Source organism: Gadus chalcogrammus, chromosome 2, assembly GCF_026213295.1.
Source record: "Gadus chalcogrammus isolate NIFS_2021 chromosome 2, NIFS_Gcha_1.0, whole genome shotgun sequence".
Classification (NCBI taxonomy): Eukaryota; Metazoa; Chordata; class Actinopteri; order Gadiformes; family Gadidae; genus Gadus; species Gadus chalcogrammus.
The window spans coordinates 2537882-2556803 of NC_079413.1; the positions used below are offsets into that span (position 1 = coordinate 2537882).

The 18922-nt window shown below is 46.4% G+C and overlaps 1 protein-coding gene across 2 annotated transcripts; it reads right to left on the bottom strand.

The window, feature by feature from the left end:
- Window positions 1-8140: 8140 nt before the first annotated feature.
- znf281a (zinc finger protein 281a) lies at window positions 8141-18922 on the bottom strand. Of its 2 annotated transcripts, none has more exons than XM_056612112.1 (7): window positions 18709-18922; window positions 16480-16984; window positions 13385-13486; window positions 12914-13037; window positions 12365-12448; window positions 11912-12030; window positions 8141-11500 (listed from the first exon to the last, which is right to left on the bottom strand). In XM_056612112.1, exons 2-7 carry the CDS (start codon window positions 16927-16929, stop codon window positions 9821-9823), a joined length of 2559 nt encoding a protein of 852 aa, XP_056468087.1. In that variant the 5' UTR covers window positions 16930-16984; window positions 18709-18922; the 3' UTR covers window positions 8141-9820. The 2 variants fall into 2 exon arrangements, with proteins under 2 accessions (XP_056468087.1, XP_056468096.1); XM_056612121.1 differs by lacking the exon at window positions 18709-18922 and adding an exon at window positions 17971-18694.

Sequence of the window (18922 nt, forward strand, 5' to 3'; positions counted from 1 at the left end):
ATCTTCAAAGTTCCCCTTTCCCAGCTTTCTCTCTCGCGCTCGCTGTAATCTTACCCGGCTGGTAGCTGGGTGCATGTGGATACTGAGGCTACGCTTTATCTGAGCAAACAGAGGCTCCGTTAACTCTCTCGTTTAGCAGATGGGCTCTGTCCTGCACAACCCTGCATGCACGCCCACTCACATGCGCATGCACACACACACGCGCGCACACGCACACACGCACGTAATGCTGCTCCCATAGTATCCTATTTAACGGTGGCCGGCACATGGTTTCCAATTAGAGGCAGATTTACTAGCCTAGAAGCCAGATTTACTAGCCCGGAGAGGAGCTAATCCAGGCAGGATACGACAAGGGGGGGAGGGGGGGGAGGGAGAGAGAGAGGGAGGGGGAGAGAGAGAGAGAGAGAGAGAGAGAGAGAGAGAGAGAGAGAGAGAGAGAGAGAGAGAGAGAGAGAGAGACAGACAGACAGACAGACAGACAGACAGACAGACAGACAGACAGACAGACAGACAGACAGACAGACAGACAGACAGACAGACAGACAGACAGACAGACAGACAGACAGACAGACAGACAGACAGACAGACAGAGAGCAAGTGAGCGAGAGAGAGAAAAAGAGAGCGAGTTAGAGGTCGAAGTAAGAACGCTTGTACGATGAAGATACATTTCCCATAACATCGTTCCAAAAAACCTGCAAAAGCCTGCAGCCTTTCCTAATTATTACAGTGTGCAGTAGCTATTTGGTGAGGCAATTAAGGGTGCTAGCGAAACGTATACTCTGCTGCTCTATCAAACAAATCTAAACCACCAGCTCCAATATCGCATTCTGATACAAAGACACACAATGAGCCAGAGAAGAAGAACAGAAATGGGTTATACTGGTAAGGGTGATGCTGGGTATAAAGCCGAACAATAGAAATGGGCGGATTTGTTCCGTGCACTTTAATTTTATAATTAACGTCACAATGAAGTATTGTTGTTTGCCAGGGTTAAAGCTGCAGCTAATCTTTGATTTAGTTCGTCTGTTAAAATTATTAAAGTGGTAATGACAACATTTTATGAAGTAGTTTTCGAACTCAACTCAACTCTTTGCGTAACAAGTCATCCGAGACTGACTGCGGACGGCTTCGGATGATTTAAAAATTGAGTTTCAACGTCTGCATCTCAGTGAGACAGGTAGTGTTTTGGGGAATGTTACCAATTTAATTACACACTCGTACACCCGAATCTTACTCACTGCTTTTTTTTTGACCACACACGAGCGCTGGTGCTATAGGTTTGTGTCTCTCTGGGCCTATTGAAGGGTTATAAAAGTATGTGAATAATATATGATGTACACTAATAGAATTAACAACTGAGCAACTGCCTTTGTATTATGCTGGCAGCACACACTAGACACACACACACACACACACTAGACACACACACACACACACACTAGACACACACACACACACACACACACACACACACACACACACACACACACACACACACACACACACACACACACACACACACACACACACACACACACACACACACACACACACACACACACACAATCAAGAACATCCCCGAAGGAGAGGGGAGGCAATCTGAGTGTTTATGGCACTGGACTGGAATCAGCTGGTTTACTGTTATGAGGATATTCATCTTAACGATGAGATGAACAACTTTAACCCAACCATCCCAGGGTTGAGCATTGTAATGTATTAAAGTATTGTAGTATAGTTAAGTGTGTGTGTGTGTGTGTGTGTGTGTGTGTGTGTGTGTGTGTGTGTGTGTGTGTGTGTGTGTGTGTGTGTGTGTGTGTGTGTGTGTGTGTGTGTGTGTGTGTGTGTGTGTGTGTGTTTGCGTGCGTACGGCTGGTCTTTGCATTCCTGTCTGTGCAGGTATGACTATGACGACCAACATATGACTCAGAGGTTTAGAGAGCTCCGGCTCCTTCTCTCTCTCTGGGGGATTCATAATACTGATACTGTAGGACCCACCAGGGAGTAGAGACCAACTGATTCCTGTAAGACCACCTGGTTCCTGGTCCAGACCCAGACATTGGTGAAGGGAGTCAAGGCAAAGACCAAGGAGGGAGTATAGACAAAATGTCTATCGTTATAACAACTGCCGGAAATCGATAAAGATAGGGTTCTAACAAAATTAGCACTTCATAAGGATAAAATGTGCAATAATTTATCCGGATTTAACCTAATTGAATTGACAATCTGCAATATTTTAAGAAGCCAACGTAATCTCCAAAGATAGACGCCTAATCAGCCTCTCCTAATATTTCAACATTAACTGAAGGGCACTTTCTTGGAAGAGATTAAAACGATTAAAGTAGTTATACAAAATGTTACTATGCAACTCCGAACACAACTTTGGTCTCTTTCCATAAGGCTTCCTCCGAGAGCAATTCACCCGAGACCCACTGAAAAAAGTCTCAGATGAACTGCAAATTCAAATTTGAACTTTGAATTTGAAATAAGAATTCAAATTCAAAGTCAAATTCTAATTAGAGTTTAAGAAGGGACTGAGTCCTTTAAAACTCTATTGGGCTACTACAGCCCTGATATAGGCCTACGCATATATCTTTATACGTATAGTTCAATCCAGCACAGCATTGTCAACACAACGACGCAATATCTCCCAACGCGTTCCTTATGTTTACTCTGACCAGTGGATTCAGCTCGTGGAAGCCTGCAGTAAACTGTGATGGGTTCTGTGATACAGGTCACTTCTTTATTGTAGCCTACTCTAAATGATGATGAAGTCAGTGATCCGATTTGAAAGATGCTATTTGGGGAGAGGATACAGTGGGTTGTATGTAATATCGGAGTAACAGCAACTCGGCTATGATTTCACACATTACTGATTCTGTTATGCTTTAAACGGCGTATTTAAAACTGTTAACTGTGATGGCGGACAACCAAAACAATTACATGCAACATCTTCCTTCATTTACTGAGATGAGAACAAATGAAAGATGAGAAAACATATTCAACCATATCAGCCATAGATTATTAAATGTTTTGTAAAAACCTATTTAGAGAAAAAGAGTAATAAACACAAAACAAACTAACAAAAACATTTGGCTTTATATAATTTATAAATATTATATATATAGCCTAAAGCCTAATGTTTTTTTTTCTGCTTGAGCTGCTCCTCCCGCGACCCGACCCCGGATAAGCGGACGAAAATGATATGAGATGGTTTTTTTTGTTTTTAGTTAGATTTTAGGATATATACAATAACTTTGAATCATTGTTAAGGTTGGTTGGTAAGACAAAAAGCAGACTTATTTTCTTCTACGTGTTTCCATGTGACGTTTTTATGGAAAACGAAAGGGGAAGATTGGCGCAATTATCCACATGAACTCATTATTATTCCAATGAAGTCATTCCTGGCAAGCGATTTAAATAAGGAGTTTAAAAGATTAATGAACACAACATTTTGTTGTTTACTCACCTTTAGCAGCAATGCCTAGTAGAAGCACAAAATGACGATAACTAAACACCATCTCAACGCACTTTTATTCTACAACCAATGTATTAGAAACGACTAGGAAGACTACACTCCCTTTATAACGGTACTGCTCTCAGGACGGTTCTCTGTGCCTGCCACAGGTGGTTCAGTCTGCTGCTACTTAAAACCGTCAGCGTTTTAAGGGGCTCAGTCCCTCCAATAGACCGGACTGGCCCCTTCTCATTGGCCAAGCATCATGTCAATCAGTAAGAGCTGACACGCACACACAGCCCAGCCTCCTCCTGTAGCTCTATTCCAAATCATCTCGATACTTAGGAATTGTCAACCAAAAAATACTCAATAGTTGCCAATTAAGAAAAACATTCTCAGTGTTACCTTTGCACAGTTCTGGCAGCCAGGCTTTGTTGTGAAGTATCGGTTCTTCATTATACTAAATAAAACAATTATATAAATGATAATAAATTATACTAATACTGCCAGGTACTTTGCAATATAATCTAAAGACCTTACGGGCAGTGTGTTTAACAATATAGAAATTTGTTCATAATGAATTACTTTAAAAACGTATATACTTGTTTTCTCTTGTTGGTGAATACATTTGTTCACAGTTAGATATTAGAAGTATTTTTATTGTCAAACTGAAATAAAAAATCATCATTGGTTTCACCAACATGTGCATGTTTAACTACGTGTTTGTGAGATTTATGAATGTATGATGACATTGAGATAGTTGGTGTGTGTTTCCTTGAAGGAAATGTTCTTGATTTTATACTGTATTTCCAATTAAACCAATCAAAACTATATAATATGATTGTCACGTCTCAATTAAGAAATCGACCTCTTGCTGTAAAAAATATAAAAATAAAAACACACCCAAAGCCAACATCTTTGGTAAATAGTTCAGGGTCAATGATACATTTTACGTCCTTATACCAATCACGTGGAAGTCAATGATTTGAGAGCAATTTTCGGGAGGGGACATGGTAAGGTATTGTAAATGTAATCTTCCTTTGACAAGAATCATGTGTCAGTATCGATGTTTCAAGTTCCTCCTCCCATTTTTATGGTCTCCATATATCTTGCATACACTTGATGGACGTTTTGGACAGATGGCTGGACTGAGGGTGGGATATATACTTGCCTTTTGTTTGTATAGCATCGTTGCTATAGAACAAATTTTCCTGTTATCCGATGCGTGTACACAAACGGTACAAAGCCCTCACTGCTTATACAAAACTCTAATTACGAGTAGGCAAAGCACATCTATATAAAGACACACAAATAGATACATTTATATACTGATGGGTGTTTACTTGAGGTAAGAGTTCATTGTTTTACTAAGGAGCGGGTATAATTTGGAAGCATGTATTCATTAGTCATTTAACCAGTCAGAACTGTACACACATTCAGAGACAGGCAGAGGCAGAGAGAGAAAGAACGAGAGAAAGACAGAGAGAGAGAGAACGAGAGAAAGAGAGAGAGGCAGAGAGAGAGTAAGAGAACGAGAGAAAGAGAACAAGAGAAAGAAAGAGGCAGAGAGAGAAAGAGAGAGAACCAGAGAAAGAGAGAGGCAGAGAGAGAGAGGCAGAGAGAGAGAGAGAGAGAGAGAGAGAGAGAGAGAGAGAGAGAGAGAGAGAGAGAAGAGAACGAGAGAACGAGAGAAAACAAGAGAAAGAGAGAGGCAGAAAGAGAGAGGCAGAAAGAGAACGAGAGAAAGAGTGAGAGAGAGAAAGAACGAGAGAGGCAGAACGAGTGAGAATGAGAGGAGAGAACAGACTGGTTCCCCGATTCAGAAGGCCACCTCTGTACTGGGATGCCCCTTCAACCTAACATAGAAGAGAGAGAGAGAGAGAGAGAGAGAGAGAGAGAGAGAGAGAGAGAGAGAATGAGAAACAGAGTGAACGAAAGAGAGAATGAGAAACAGAATGAGAGAGAGAATGAGAAACAGAATGAGAGAGAGACCAAGAGAAAGAATGAGAAACAGAGTGAACGAAAGAGAGAGAATGAATGAGAAACAGAGTGATCGAGAGAGAACAAGAGAAAGAATGAGAAACAGAACGAGAGAGAAAGAATGAGAAACAGAGATTGAGAGAACGAGAGAGAATGAGAAACAGAGAATGAAAGAGAGAATGAATGAGAAACAGAGTGAACGAGAGAGAGAGAACAAGAGAAAGAATGAGAAACAGAACGAGAGAGAGAAAGAATGAGAAACAGAGAGAATGAGAGAGAACGAGAGAGAGAATGAGAAACAGAACGAGAGAGAATGAGAAACAGAGAATGACATAGAACGAGAGAACGAGAGAGAGAGAGCGAGAGCGCAAAAACAGATGGCCTAAAAACAGACGGAAGGAGAATTACGGGGAAGCCATCATCCCTGATGGAGAACTTGTCCCACCCCATTCATGGCCCTCTGGCAGCCCTGGACAGCTCCTCCAGTGAGGGTGTGCGAGCCGGAGATAGGGAGGGGTCCCTTCCCCCCTGACTCTGGTCAGACTCTACAACCAACACTGCTCCCTGCAGAACACACACCAGCACTGACTAATTCATTCATGTGCAAGATCTAGATTTTCCATTAGGATCAACATGGGTTACATTGGGTTAATAAAAGAAAGATTCCCCAGAGTGTTAGTCATAGTTAGGGGGTTATTTAAAATGCAACCTTATCTCAATAGGAAACTTGGCCACCTTTTTAAGACGCTATCAGTTGCACAACAAAAGCAAGCCTAAAGTAAAGGGGCGCATTGCAGTTATAAATTACAAGCATGAAGCGACCGGAATCAATATGTGATATATTAATTCCTTGCAAGAATGTGTCATTGTGTAACGTCATTAGTCAGAAATATTGAGATTGTGGCACGATAAACCAGTAAGGTGTGAAAACGGCCACGGCCAGATGGCCTAGTGTGAGTGCACCCTAAGAAATATTTACATCAGTGTATCATACATGACGGAAATGTTCCCTATAACATGATGGTTTACATGTTACATGAAAATACATCAGTGCATTTAACTTTTCATCCATGTTCCCCTTGCCATGATTTTATACATGAGGGGTGGAACTCTTGTACAAGCCCATTGAGCTTCGTTCCCTCCTTGCACCATTAATGTTAATGTGTGCTAAATAAACTAAACTAAACATGTTACCTTTAACATGATGGTATACATGTTACATGAGAACGTCAGTGAATCTAACATGACCCGTTTCCCGGCTGTGGTGCCCTTTGCTATTGCCAGGAAAAGGTCAAGTGCATTTCATTGAACATGCATTTTCGCTATGATTTCGTTAAAAAATTAGCCACCTGTGACCACATTTGCGTCATTGATGGAGGTTGGCACACGGTTGGTAATAATCAATTAACCGAAGTTAAGCATTGTTCTGCAAACAATTTCACTCCCGCACTGCATTACGCAACTCACCGAACCATTGCACAAACAACGAGAAGAAACTCTTTGATAAAAGTATTTTTATTTTTTTTTCCCTAATCAATTTGAATTTCATTGGACAAATACAGCTGAGTGAAGCGGTTCACAGCAGCCCGAAAGAACATGGAAGAGGATGATAATATTCGCTACAAAATTGTGGTAAGAGAGGGAAGACAACGGAGGGAAATATTATTCATAATAGAGGGGGGCATAAAAAATGTGTCCTTTACATTTTATGTCAAAATAATAAAAAGAAAAAAGAAAAATCATCATCCCTACAGCATGGAAACTAAACGGGCAGATCGGGTAAGCCGCGACACGCACGAGGAAGACTGAAGTTCCAGTCGCAGGATTTAAGACATCCGAAGATACCGCTCATTGACGGACCCCCGACCGGACATAACATACATGTCATTTACACAAAAGTTTCAAGTAGTCCGTCCGTACAAAAAAATCTGACCCTGAAAACAAAAGTAAATCGAAGCTGGCGTGCCTTTTGAGCGCGGTGCTACAGCGAGGCCGCGTCCGTTTGACCCGTCCGTCGTCCCTGGGTTACAGTGAGATATGAGGTATATGGTTTGGAAAATAAGTATTTACTGCTCGAATCAAGCGGTCGGTGGCCAATCACAGCACCCCCCCTCTGACAGCATCAAGGCCTGTATACAGCCGTGGTTGGGGATCGCTTTAAGTCAATGTGGCGCGACTGGCACAGAGAGGATATGGAGATGATATCATCTAGAATGATCTAGGTCCTAGAGAAAGGACACGTACGTTTCCAGACTTTTTTTTTTTCTCGGGAGGATTTGAAAAGTTGTGTTATTGGTTTACAATTCAGAAAAGAAATGCAAGTGTATGTCGGCATTAAAATGACATTTTGCACGTGCTTGGATGCGGTTCCACACTGACAGATTGGGCATCGACTCTGGGCACTAATTGGGTGATGGAAGCATCACGTGGCTTAGAATAAGTACAATTAGGTACAACGCCATTTCTTTCATACATGGCTACTACGAGTAAAAAGGAGAAGAAATAGTTCCTATCAATTATCATAAAACGCAATTATAAAGCAAAAAATGCTAAACTGGGTAACAATTTTAACTACAACTATGGGCTGTGAATAACAATTACAATATCCCATTCAAATTTTTTAGAACCCCCCCCCGCCCCACCCCAAGTTTTCCCCCTCCCCGTGTATAATAGAAAATGTTAACCCCCCTCCCACTCCAACCCTGAATAAAACAAAAAACATGCCATCTAACTAGAGCCCGACCGATATATATCGGCAGGCCGATTTTAATCGGCCGATATTGGCCAATCACAGATTGATCGGTATCGGCGTATACATTTGCGCCGATATGAAATGCTGTTGATTTATGAATTATATCCCCTCTTAAGTAATCCTCTGTTGTGACTGAACCTCTAAATGCACATCTGCGTAAACACTCCCAACACTAACAGTTTTATATTCCGTTGTGTGAGGGTAAGTAGCTCCACCCCATGCAACAGCTAATTGGTTCTTTTAGCTCATGATTTTACGTTGCCAGGGCCCGAAGCATTTCTGGAGGGAAAGCAGCAAATCCCAAAGGAGCTGCTCAACACCCAGGATACAAAGATATAAAATATATCGAATAACGGCCGATAAATTATTTTAAAATATCGGCCGATATATCAATATCGTAATTTCTTTACATCGGTATCGGCCGGACTCTATGATCCAACCATAGGCTACTCCCTGCCTGCCCCAAACCTAACCAGGCACCTCTGTGTAAGCCAGTCGGTAGACGTCTGAGCTCTTCTGATACGACAGGCGAGTTTACTCAATGCAATAAACGGCTCAAAGTGCTGATTGGATTATTTTTTCTAGAGAGGGATTTGCGGAGGAAGAAAGGCGGCGGGAGGGTGAACCATTATCCTTTGCTGCGCAACGGTGACCCCTAGTGGCACGGAAAGTCACTGCCTTGATTTCGTTCTGCCCGGGGATAAAACAACTACGACACATGCAAGTTGTCCGACCTCCTCTCTTCCTCTAGTTCACCTGGCAAGCGCCCAGAATGATTAAAACTGTATTTTTTTTACATCATATATATTTTTTATAAATATATATATATTCTATATATGGCCATTGTGGAAGAGAACATGAGTTTCACATTGACAAGACAGTACCATAATCTCTATTTAGCCAAGTGGAAAGTGTTCTCAGTGTATGCGAGCTGGCAGAAGTCGGTTATTGTTGCACCCATTCAAAATAAGGAAAGGAACATACACTATAAAACAAAAACGGCTCTGGAGTTCTGAACGCATATTTACGTATGGCTGGGTGCCTCGCCCGACCAAACTCATTCATTCCCCACATTATTTTCCTGAGTAATACTTTAAAACCGTGTAACAGACAATAACTTTGTTTATTTTTTGCTTGTTCAGTCCTAGGCTGATCCCTGCCATTGTTATCATTTCCCCTTTTCTTTTAGAATCTTACACTTGTGAAGTTGATTGCTCAAATACGTGTTTCATTGCTATTATTTGCTTGTTTTTATTTATATATAAAGAGTATTTGAATTATAAATGGATTAAATTAAAAATGGAGTGAATCCATTTTTCTAACTAAAATGGATTGAATAATAGATACATTTTCACACGCAAAAAAATGGATCCTATGATGATGATGACATTGCATTTGTAAGAGGCCTTGCAGCCGTTGTGGGGGAGAGGTGCGTTCGTGGCAGTACAAAACATAGTGTCTGAATAATTAAAATCACAATAATAATTAGAATAATAAAATAAAATAAATGCACGAAAAATAAGAAAAATTGGACATCCTTTTATGTTTTTCTCTCCTCTCGCTCTCCCTCGAGTCGACTCGAAACCCAACCAAGTAAATTGTTCTAAAACAAACAAAAAGCCCCGCCAAACCCCTCATCTGTAGCTTTGGCTCGTCTGCGTTTTGGAAGCTGTACTCACTGGCTCATTGACATCGCTTAACAAACTGCTATACCCTGAGAACTCGGACACGGACGCGCTCCGTATCCGGTGGTCCACCTCGCCGCCCGACTCCCCGCCGTACGCCGCCAGCCCGCAGCCGTCCGCCTTGTACTGGGCGCCGAACGCCTGGGCGAAGTTCTCCATGTGGTACGAGGAGGCCTTGGCCTCCAGGGACTCCAGGTCCTGGGACGCCGACAGCCGGTAGGCGCCCTTGGCGCTGCGCGCCTCCTTCTGGCTGCCGCTGAGGTCCGAGGGGCTGATCTGGTAGGAGGAGGGCGGCGGCGGCGGCGTGGAGGAGGAGGAGGAGGAGGAGCCGGCGTGCGGCTTCTCCGTCTGCTCCGTGAGCTCCTGAGAGGGGGTGAGCTGCTGGTGCGCCGAGGGCTCCATGCCGCTCAGATGGAAGCCGTGCTGCGGCGACGAGCCCGCCAGCATGGCAAAGTGGGACTTTGGCACGGAGGAGGAGGAGGTGGAGGAGGGCGAGGAGGAGGCCGGCATGGAGGGCGAGCCCGCCGACGGGCCGAAGCCGCACTCCAGCGGGGACGTAGTGTATATGCTCTTGTCGGCGTAGAGCGGGTTCCCCGGGATGGAGGCGGAGAAGGGCCCCGGGCTGGGATGGAAGCCCGCGTAGTGGCTGGTGCGCTCCAGCGCCTGCAGCAGGAAGCGCGAGTACTCGTGCATGAGCACCGCCTTCTCCCCGGTGGGGCTGGGCGCGTCGTGGCCGCCGCCGCCGTCGGCGCCGTCCGACGGGATGGGGTGCAGCGGGCCCACCACGTGGTGGTCGCCCAGGTCAAAGTGCAGGTCCTGGGGCGAGCCGTCGGGCTTCTGGGCGTAGTGGTCCAGCAGGCTCTGCAGCACCTCGTCCGGGATCCCCGACCGGTCCAGCTTGTCCAGCCCCATGTGCGACGCGTCCAGGAGGGCCAGTGGCGCCTCGCCGTCCAGCGTCCCGGACCCCAGGCCCTGGATGACCGAGGGCTGGGCGTGCAGGTGCCCCGGGCCCATGTCGTACTCGTTACCCGTCCCGCCCGGGGGCGGCGGCTGTGGCGCCGCGGCGGCGTTGTTGTTGTTGTTGTTGCCGCTGTTGTTCCCCGCGTTGAGGTAGCGCCGCTTCTTCAGGAACTGCATGGCGTCGTCGTAGGTGCTGCTGTTGCCGCACGCCTTGGCGCTGCCGTTGCCGTTGCTCTGCATCATGGGGAAGCCCTCCATGCTGGCGCTAGGCTCCAGGTGGGCCTGCTTGGCCTGCTCCTGGGCCTTGCGGTTGGCCTTCTTGGCGGCCATCTTGGGGGCCCCGCCCGGGTGGCCCTGGAGGTCCTGGTGCGAGGCGCTGGGGCCGTGGTTGTCCACCGGGAAGTGCTGGACGCCGTAGCCCGCCTGCTCCTGGACCGAGCCCAGCGCCAGCCCCGCCCCCTTCTTCCTCTTGCGCTCCCCGCCCTCGCCGTTGTTGTTTTTTGACCGCCCCTTCTTGCGGCCGGCGGGCGCGGGGCCCCCCTGGGAGACCCCCCCGTAGGCCTGGTCCGGGTGGCCGCAGCCCAGGTCCAGCAGGTCAGAGTCCCGCCTCATCCCCCCCTCCCCACACGTACGCTTGTGCTTCAGCAAACGGTCCGTCCGGGAAAAATACTGCGAGACAAAGAAACAGTGGCAACGGTGACGCCCACAAGGCAGTGAAACACATGCAGGTACGACGACACGTGGCCTTGGGCCGTGCTAATGGCTGAAGGACACTATCAATACTGCAATAATTGGACTGGTACAGAATTAGCCAGCTTGGCTCCCGGTGTGTGTGCGCGTTTCAATTCATGTTGTGTGCGCGATTTACTATTTTGGCACTTAGTCGATGCTTTAAAGGTTCACGCGTCTACCTTATCGATTATCTGTAATGAGTAGGACGTGAAGTGGTTAGCAATCTTGTTCAAGAATGACTACAAGAAGACTTTGGGTGCAAACTCGGACCCTGAGATGGAAGTCAAACAATGAACCCCTAGGTTTCTAGTGTTTGTGTATATAGTCCATAATGTTTGGGTTGTATACCTGTTGGCAGGTCTCGCATCTGTAAGGCTTCTCTCCGCTGTGAGTCCTCTTGTGACGCTCCATGTGGTACTTCTGGATGAACCGCATGTTACACTGATCACAACTGAATGGCTTCTCTCCTGGACATCAGGAGAAATCAAAAACAATGGTCAGATCAATGCAGAAAACCCATCCGTAGAACCTAAAAGACTTCCAACCTGGGCTACAGTCAACTGTATTCTCCCAAAGAGGCCTTTTATCTAGGTAAAATAATTTCAGTTTTCCACAGGAACACCGGAGAAACATTTCATAGAATTAAAACACAGCACATGTTAAGGAGAAAATCCTACTACTATTTTCCTCAAAAGTGCCACAATTCCTATGAAATTACGCTGAAGGCTCCGACCTTTGAGATCAGGCATATAAACTACCCACCCTCACCCCGCCATGCCCTGGAGACCGGCGAGGACTTACCACTGTGGATCTTCTCGTGCCGCTGGAGAAGGTACTTCTGAATGAAACTCATGTTACACTGGCTGCATCTGAACGGCCTTTCACCTGCAATGAGACCACAAGCAGAATGCATGTGCCATCAAAACCATGCCACGTTTAATTGGTTCAAAACCTCCTGCGGAAAAGAAAACAATATGGACAGACAGGAGCCATTCTTCACGGAGGTGCGGAATACGGCGCAGTCTAAAATTGACTGCATTTTATAAATCGCTTTTCTAAACAGAGGCCACTCAAAGTGCTTAATAATTCGCCCATTCATGCACACATTCACACACCGACGGCGCTGTCAACTTCACAAGGCAAAAGCCAGCTCGTCGGGAGCAGTTAAGGTGAGGCGTCTTGCTCAGGGACACCACGACACCCCAGGCTAGGAGGAGCCGGGGAACTAGCAACCTCCCGGTAACCAGCCAACCCGCTCTACCTCCTGAGCCACATGCCGCCCTGAACAGCAAAGAACTATTTAAAAAAACAGTCAGTGTCAGTGGAAACATGGCGGGGAGGGGCAGGTACCGGTGTGGATGAGCACGTGGCGCCGGAGGTGGTAGGAGCTCCGGAAGGACGCGCTGCAGTGCTCACAGATGTGGGGTTTGGTGCCTGGCGACAGGCTGCAGCCATCCGCGTCCAGCATCATCGACTGCCGAGCCAAACGAGGGAGAAGAAAGCTATTAGGACGAGGTTACCATCGGACATACTGCACAGAACTGGGCCGAAAACAACGGCTGACTGTGTGAATCAATTCCACTCATATTCCACGAGGATGGTTCACGTCAAATATGTAATGATTATAAAAGTCTTTTTGCATTTTAACGGACCTTACATTTTTATACATTTACAAAAAGACTATATTCGAAACAGAGACTCATCCATTATTCAAGCACAGCTTAACTTAAGTATTTTTAACAATGCCTATTGTTAAAATAGTATTGATCAATCAAACCCAGGGCATCTAACGGACACGGCGGGAACCACATGATGACCAACCTTGGCTTCGCTTCGCCTCTTCTTGGGCTTGCCCTCCTGTCCGTCACCATTTGACCTCCGACCTTTCCTCCCAGTGACCTCCTTCCCTAACCGAATGGGCAGCTGTGAGGATGACAAAGGGGGGGATCAGAGCAGTGAGCCGGCTGGGGCAAAGAAACGCAGTCTTGGGCGTCTTCGGCCCTTCTAGCCCAATAGCATCTTAGGCTTGTCATCTCTCACCCTAGGAGGTTAATATGGACCAGCAAGAAATACACATAATTCAAAATAATTCACATCATTCAGATGTGAAAGCCCCATTTGAATGATCAAAACCAGACACATTTGAGGACATAGTTCTGGTAGAAAGTGGCTTCAAGTCTGTTTATTAAATCCTCCGAACCAATACAATATTTTGCTTTTTTGTGTTTACAAAATCCTGACAACAGAGAAGGCTTGTGTGTTCTGGTGCAACGAGAGGCACCCGAACACAGCACGGCACTGGGCCAGGGTGCTCCCTGCTCGCTGTTCCTTTTGTTTAGCCTCCCTGGAACATAAATTACACTTTATTACCGGACAGCCCCCCTCGGCCAGGGGGAGCCGGGCTGGGAGTGGATGAATCAGAGCCCATGACACAGTCAAGTGGGCAGACCCATCTAGCCAAAACAGACCTGATTTCCGCTGTTTAAGTGGAGCGATGCCAATGGCCATTAAATGTATGTATATGTAGTGTGCCTCCGTGTGTGTGTGTTTAGATGAGGAGACCCCTTTTGCCAACTCAATAATATGGGCAGCAATATGAGCCTTAGGCTTATGCTAAGGGCCGCAGCGATAAGTTGATTCATCGATTGACAGGAAATATATCCAATTTTTTTTTTTTCATCGATGAATCGTTGGTAGTTTATCAAGTAGAGATAACAAACCTCTGTGCTTAATGTGACAAGCTTTTCAGTTCAAGAAAGCCCAATGGAAGTGCTCCCTTCTTTGGCATTTTCTATTATTGATGATATATTTCAGACTTAATTATTAGTAAATCATTAGATTAATCCACAATTAAAATAGTCGTCGGGTGCAGCCCTATCTTAATGCTAGTCTCACCCTGCTGTTCCAATACCACACAAACAATAACTTTATAAACACAGCCAGTGTGCTACATAGGTGTGAAGGTGTGTGTGCCTGCGTACGTGTCTGTGTAGAACAAAAGCTGCGCTGCGTGCACCAACAAGACAGCGATGACGTCACCGTCACATTAGCATTCATGCTTTTGAAGCAGGCCAGATGACATCAGCCTCCTTATGGAGAGGGCCCGGGAGGGGGGGGGGGGGGGGGTGAGTAATCCTTTTGTTTATTTCTCATCCCGAAGCATTGAGAGCGTTGACTCATTTTAACTTGGGAGAAACTGAATCACGGTCCAGATTTCACCCGTTTTTCCTTCTTCCATTCCCGATATTATCAAAATCAGACCGGCCCATTATTCACCGTTTAAAAAATGAGGCAAAGAGAGGACTTTGAGCCAAGCAACACAATATCCCGTAGCTTATGAGAACCTCTTTGGCGGTATTTCAACATTGCGACACTGATTAATTATGTGTAATTAATTTTGTTACGTTTCTTGATGTAACATTACCACAAGTTAACCACATTGTTTCAAACATGTCAATAATCCACAGATATTGGTTCAATGCTAAATATTGAACAATACCTAACTAACTCATACATAAGAGATAATTATACCAATCATCCCAGACAGGATGTCTAAATACATGGATGGATAGTAATCTGGTTTGATGTTGACCTCACTGGCTGAGAATAGCCCCAGAGAAACGCACACTCTACAATCATTAACACTGGATGTTTCTTAAGTGCTTCGTAACTTTTTCTGGAACTACTCCAAAAAGGGGATGCATTTTATATTAACTGCTCTGAACTTCTTATTTTAAGTGCCTTTGCGTTTCAAATAAAATCCCAAAACAATCCATGGTGCATTAATCAGTCGACAACGCAAGCACAGCATTATGACCGAGATGGAGAGAAATGTTCTACGTTTGCTGACTGTTTAGATTGGTAACGTGTTCTCGTGATAAACCACAGCCGCTGAATGATAAACGAAAAGGACCTTTTCGTCCAGATAAGAATCTCAACTGATCCTGTCCATTACACGTTCCACACAACACAAGTGACTCCTCCCTCAATGCTCGTTCTGAGTAACGTGGATAGACGGCTGAGCCAGTGTGTGATGCATGTGACCCCAGGCCTTTCCAGACAGGAATTTCATGGGAGCCTTGTTACTAGTGAAAACCACAAGTAAACACCAAAAAACCTTTTCAGTTGAACACTGTTCTATTCGGTTCTCACAAAGTGCAATCAACGTTTTGTGTTATTTAGGCTTAAAATGTAACACACATCCTCTCTAAAGAGGAAGATGTTCTCTGTACATTAAGAGGGGTCTGCCACTTCCAGCGACTCCTTCCAAGAGTAGTCGTTTTCTATTTGCGAGTCGATGTGACGAGGATTTCGACAACGCCCCTCGCACCTGCTCCTACAAAACCCAATCTGTCCCTTATTAATAAAACCTTTCCAACAGTTTATCCCTCGCATTGCATTTTTTTTTTTCTCATCTGGGCTGAGTTTCTTCTGCTAAACCGTGGTTTACTCCCTTTAAGGATTTGCCGAGTCGCCTACAAAAACGCAAGTCAACACTGCTGCCCGTAAGCAGGGCGGGGGCGCTGCTACACCTGGAGTTGGGGCCCGGGCCGGCCCTTTGAGGCAGGCAGCCCACCGCTCCATGCTCAGCATACGATGGGTAAAACGCAGAGAATTAATTTTGTCCATGGGGATTTATAAAATTACATCCTTACCATTATTGCTGGGCAGCAGACGCGAACAGGCGTCACTTTATCCCAGACCTGCTGTTACGTTTCTCCTACACGCGGCATTATTTCTCAAACGACAAGTTTATAGCGGTTCATTTCATCGACGCCGTCTCGAACTTCCAAATGAGGGAGGGCCGTAGCGACCAGCTGCACGTTAAGTTCTGGGACGGCTCGAAATGGCGCTTACGATCACGTCCCCGCACCTCTCTAGTCATCCACCGGGCGGACACCGCGACGGTAACTCACCTGGTTGGCCATGCTGAGGTCCTGCACCTGCAGACTCTGGTGGTGGTGGTGGTGGTGGTTCCCCATGGACACCTCCAGCAGCTCCGTGCTCCGGCCCTGGCCGCCGGGGTACAGCGGCAGGCGGTAGTCATGCTCCGTCAGCTTCTCCTGCTTGATGCCCATGGTGTGCACATAGTCCCCGGCCTGGCCGCAGACCAGACCCCCGCCGCCGCCGCCGCCGCCGCCGCCGCCGCCCAGGCCCTCGCCAACGCCGCCGGGCGAGTCCCGCTCCTTCTTGAAGATCATCTCTTGAGGCGGGAGGTCCTGCATCACGGACTGGGCGGCCAGGCGGGTGAAGGTGGTCACCGGCGGCAGGTGGCTGAACATGATCATGCCCGAGCCGAATCCGGAGTCCATGCCGCCGTTGGAGCGGAGGAATTCGTTCCCTAGTTTGTCTTGGATGATGTTCATGGTGAGTGTGGGCTGGCCGGGGTGGGAGGGCTACACGGTGCCAATCCGATTCATCCTGGGAGAGAGAGAGAGCGAGAGAGAAAAGAGAAAGAGAGAAACAATGATTGTTTGAAGGGCTGATGAGACTACAATAAGCCGGGACTACACACACACAATGAAGCTCCAACTCTTCAGCAGATGGTTAAAATCTGTTTTTTGGTTTTCTTTGAATAATGTTATAAACCCCCTAGACCGGTAATATACAATATTATTGTCGTAGGTTCTGCTCAAAAGATTCTGGGAGATTGAAAATCTCTATGGTTTAGTATTCAGGTGGATGGGCCTTAGTCTGAACGGGCTACAGTTTTGGAAATGCATCAAGAAAAGTCCATTATAGATTTAAAGGTATTTGTTACCATTTTCTCTTGCGCAACAACCGAATTGTCTAAAATACCAGAGTTAAATTCCTGGGGTGAAAAGAACATGGTCGTAGCAGTGCACATTTGAACAAATATGTAAAAAAAAAAAAAAAAAACTCATTATTCTATTAATATCTCAAAAGGAACTTTAAGGGTTTTCGATTTTTGCTTCCATTGAAGCTCATCGACTCATAACTACTAACACCACAGTACATATGGTTAATATGAAACAGCCATGCCATCATCATTTGATCTCGCTAATGCGTTTAATGTGATGCCAAATACCGACAGTGCGCTCGCAAAGGGTTAAGCAAACTTTTACAGATATGAAGACGAAAGGTTGGCTCCGACACCTCTCTGGGTCTGCTTCCAACACACATTAACACACACTGCGAACTGCGATCTCGCAAAATTATCAAAAAGAAACAATAGTGCTCGGAAAAGCTAAGACATTAGCCGTGCAATTAGCTTGCCTAGCGAGCTCCTCGGCTAACCCAGTGTTGCGGGGCCCTTCTTTGTGATGCAGGATCATGCAATTATTAATACGGCCATGCATCAGGACTTGTCCTCGCACCGGGGAAACCAGACGTTACCCTCAACGTTCAAGCTCCAAAGTCCCCCCCAGGAAGAAACCCCAACATACCTTCACAGGGGGGCGACCGAGCTGAACGTTAAAGGCCAGGTTGGCCAATTCAGATTGAGTTATAAAAGTACAGAACACCACTGCAACACGAACGTTACGCAAGGCGAGTAGTGCGCATCGTCCCGGAGGTATACACATGAACTCTGGAGGTGTATCTCAATGTGTCGGGTTTCTGCGGGACACATTGTGTACAATATGTTTCAATATTTATCCTTTTAAATGCATTGTCTGTACAGGACGGTTACCGGGAGTACGACAACACACGCAGCGCTATGTTGACCCTCATCACAGAATGCCCATGCAACTCGGGCGAACAATGATGCTCGTCTGCTGGGCTAGCCGAGACGGCTAGCTAGCGAGCTAACTAGCGACAGTGGCGCTGCACCGCCGCTAGTTAGCCGGCTAGCAGAGACGGCTAGGTGACTAGTGGCGCTGCGCAGTGGCGCTGCACCGCCGCTAGTTAGTCGGCTAGCAGAGACGGCTAGGTGGCTAGTGGCGCCGGGCAGTGGCGTTGCACCTCCGCTAGTTAGCCAGCTAGCAGAGACGGCTAGGTGGCTAGTGGCGCTGTGCAGTAGCGCTGCACCGCCGCTAGTTAGCCAGCTAGCCGAGACAGCTAGGTGGCTAACTAGCGGCGGTGGAGTGCCACTGCGCAGCGCTTTGTTGTCTGTCCCACGCGTGTATGCGTAACAATGTCGCCATAACTCTCTAAAAAAAATCGCTTTCGTCCTTTCTGCTTACCAGTGCATGACCCCGACTTGCTGCTTCAGCGTATCTAATTCACACTTAGGCTCCTGTTTCGATTTTTTAGACCCAAAATATTGTTCTCCCGCTGCTGCCGCAGCTGCCGTGTTCTTCCATCTTGCCCGAGCGCAGAGCATTGTGGGGTTTAATCTGGCGGCTCGGTAGCGGCGCTGCAGCCGGGCTTTTTGATGTGCCTCCACGGGACGGGCTG